The 2,320-nt window shown below is 43.9% G+C and overlaps 1 protein-coding gene across 2 annotated transcripts in view; it reads right to left on the bottom strand.

Annotated features, from left to right (window-relative positions):
- Positions 1–2,320, bottom strand: part of LOC100950283 (alanyl-tRNA editing protein Aarsd1) — an 11,178-nt gene that overhangs the window by 6,759 nt on the left and 2,099 nt on the right. For both annotated transcript variants that reach the window (XM_012803048.2, XM_012803049.2), the window contains exon 3: positions 754–913. In XM_012803048.2, coding sequence (XP_012658502.1) covers positions 754–913 — 160 coding nt within the window. The remainder of the gene's footprint in view (positions 1–753; positions 914–2,320) is intronic.

Genomic DNA, 2,320 nt, shown 5'->3' with positions numbered 1-2,320 from the left:
CCAGCATGACCAGAATGCAGGATGCAGAAGGCAGGAGGGGGCCAGGCACTAGGTGAGGCTGGAGCAGTAGAGAAAGGCCAGCCCCAGTAGGGTTTGTACGCCATAAGGAGTTCGGCTTTACACAAAGAGCTTTAAGTAGAGGAGTGACATGATCAGATTTTCACTTTTATGAGATTGATTTGGCTGCTCTGTGGAGAATGGGTACAGAGGAGCAAGACTGAATGTGGGTGATCAGCCAAGAAAGTATTAGCGGCCCAGGCAGAACACAATGAGAACTGGGACTAAGACGACTAGAGTGACAGTGGAAGTAGAAAGATATTTAGAAAATAAACTGACAGGGCTCAGTGACTGGCTATCCTCAAAGAGGTATTTCGAACAACTTCCAGGATTTGAGCAGTTGGGTATATGCTGACACCCTGCACCAAACATACAGTGTGCTAATGGAAGACCCGTGGGGAGGGGCAGGCTCTTCATTTCGTTCTGGACATTTTGAGTTTGAAAAGCCTATAACACATCCAGATGGAAATATCAAAACGGAACCTGGTAATACCTAAATCCAGCAGGTATTCTCATATTTTTAATTGTTCATATTGTTTCCTTAACAATTAGCATATCCTGTCTGAATCAGAGCTGATCTGAGTAAGTCTGTCTCTTCCTAAAGGTTAACTCCTAGAGAACTCAAACCACATCTCAATTGCCATGGCATCCCATATACAGCAACTGCCCCTCCTACCCCCATCCCGCACCACTTGCCTGAATGCTGCTGCATGTGGTCAAACCTCCGCTCCCAGTCTACCTGGACCAGGACCTGGCTCCCAGGGGCCAAGGGTGTCTGTGTGAAATGATCAGCCTGGGCCCCTCGGCGGGTCACTCTCAGCACAGAGATGTCATTGATTGTACCACGGTCATCAGGCTAGGGGAAAGAAGTAAAGATAATCAATGGTGAGGCAGGGCACCCTAACTCCTGAAAACTAAGACATGCTGGGGAGTGTGTGTGACAGACCCAGAATTTGAGCTCCCTAAGGAAGAAGGATGAGGCAATGCCTTTGTTCTACAAGAAGATTCTCTGTCCTTTTTACTCTAAACACCTATATATTTTGATCTTCAGAACAGAATATCAGAATCAAAACAGAAAGAGATTGTAACTACAGCAATGAATATTTTAGTAAGACCCAAAGGAAACTCAATCCTCATTCTCATTGCCTTAATTTAGATTCTTATTTTTAATAGCGTGTAAAATGATCTGAATTTTCCTCCCTCCATTGCATCTTCTACACTGCTGCCAGAATTAGATTCAAAAATGTTCATTCACTTTAAAAAGTATCAAGTGCCAACTGCTTACAAGACATAGTGCCAGCTCAAGAATACAATGTAAATAAGACATGGCCCCTCTTGGAACTCAAGACTCTGAAGAACAGAGACTGGAAAACAGGCATTTACAATATGACCTACAACATTCCATAATATGAAAAAGTATATGGTGCTAGAGAACCTCAAAGGAAAGAGACTTAAGAGTCTTACAGGACCAGAGAAGACTTCCTGAAAGAATTAATGTCTAATTCACTTTTTAAAGTGAAGGAACAGGTTTGGACCTAATCCTTCTATGGATACCTGAAGTTACAAGTTTTCCTTCAGCAGATCAGGATACCTCCATGAGGAGAAAAATCACTGTAATGACACTGATATGAAATTGAAACTTTCTCACTAACAAAACTACTGAACACATTCTCTTATGTCACTTCTTTGCCAATGAACCTGCACAATTCACCAGTTTGTTTGTTTGTTTCGAGACAAAGTCTCACTTTGACAACCTTGGTAGAGTGTCATGGTATCATAGCTCACAGCAAACTTAAACTTGGGCTCAAGAGATCCTCTTGTCTCAGCCTCCCAAGTAGCTGGGACTACAAGCACCTGCCACAACACCCAGATATTTTTAGAGACCAGGTCTCACTCTTGCTCAGGCTAGTCTTGATCAAACCCATGAGCTCAGGAGATCCACCCGCCTCAGCCTCCCAGAGTGCTAGGATTATAGGCATGAGCCACCACACCCAGCTCCTCACCAGTTTCTTGAATGACGTGCACACACCTTCATACACCTTTCAAGGCCCTCTGAACTGGCCCCAATTACCTTTCCAAGGTCATCTGTCATCAACATGCACCACAAGCTCCAACTATATCAGACTATTTACAACTAAACTCGTCAAATTCTCTCAGGCTTCCCTATCTTTGTGTTATTGTCTGTGCTAAAAAAGCCTTGCTTGAGGCCAGGCTCAGTGGCTTACACCTGTAATCCTAGCACTGTGGGAAGCCAAGTCAGATG

The sequence above is a fragment of the Otolemur garnettii genome, unplaced genomic scaffold (genome assembly GCF_000181295.1).
Source record: "Otolemur garnettii isolate 467f Iridium unplaced genomic scaffold, OtoGar3 scaffold00018, whole genome shotgun sequence".
In the NCBI taxonomy this organism is placed as follows: Eukaryota; Metazoa; Chordata; class Mammalia; order Primates; family Galagidae; genus Otolemur; species Otolemur garnettii.
Note: the sequence above shows the minus strand (reverse complement) of the source record. Positions and strands in the feature narration are given on the sequence as shown.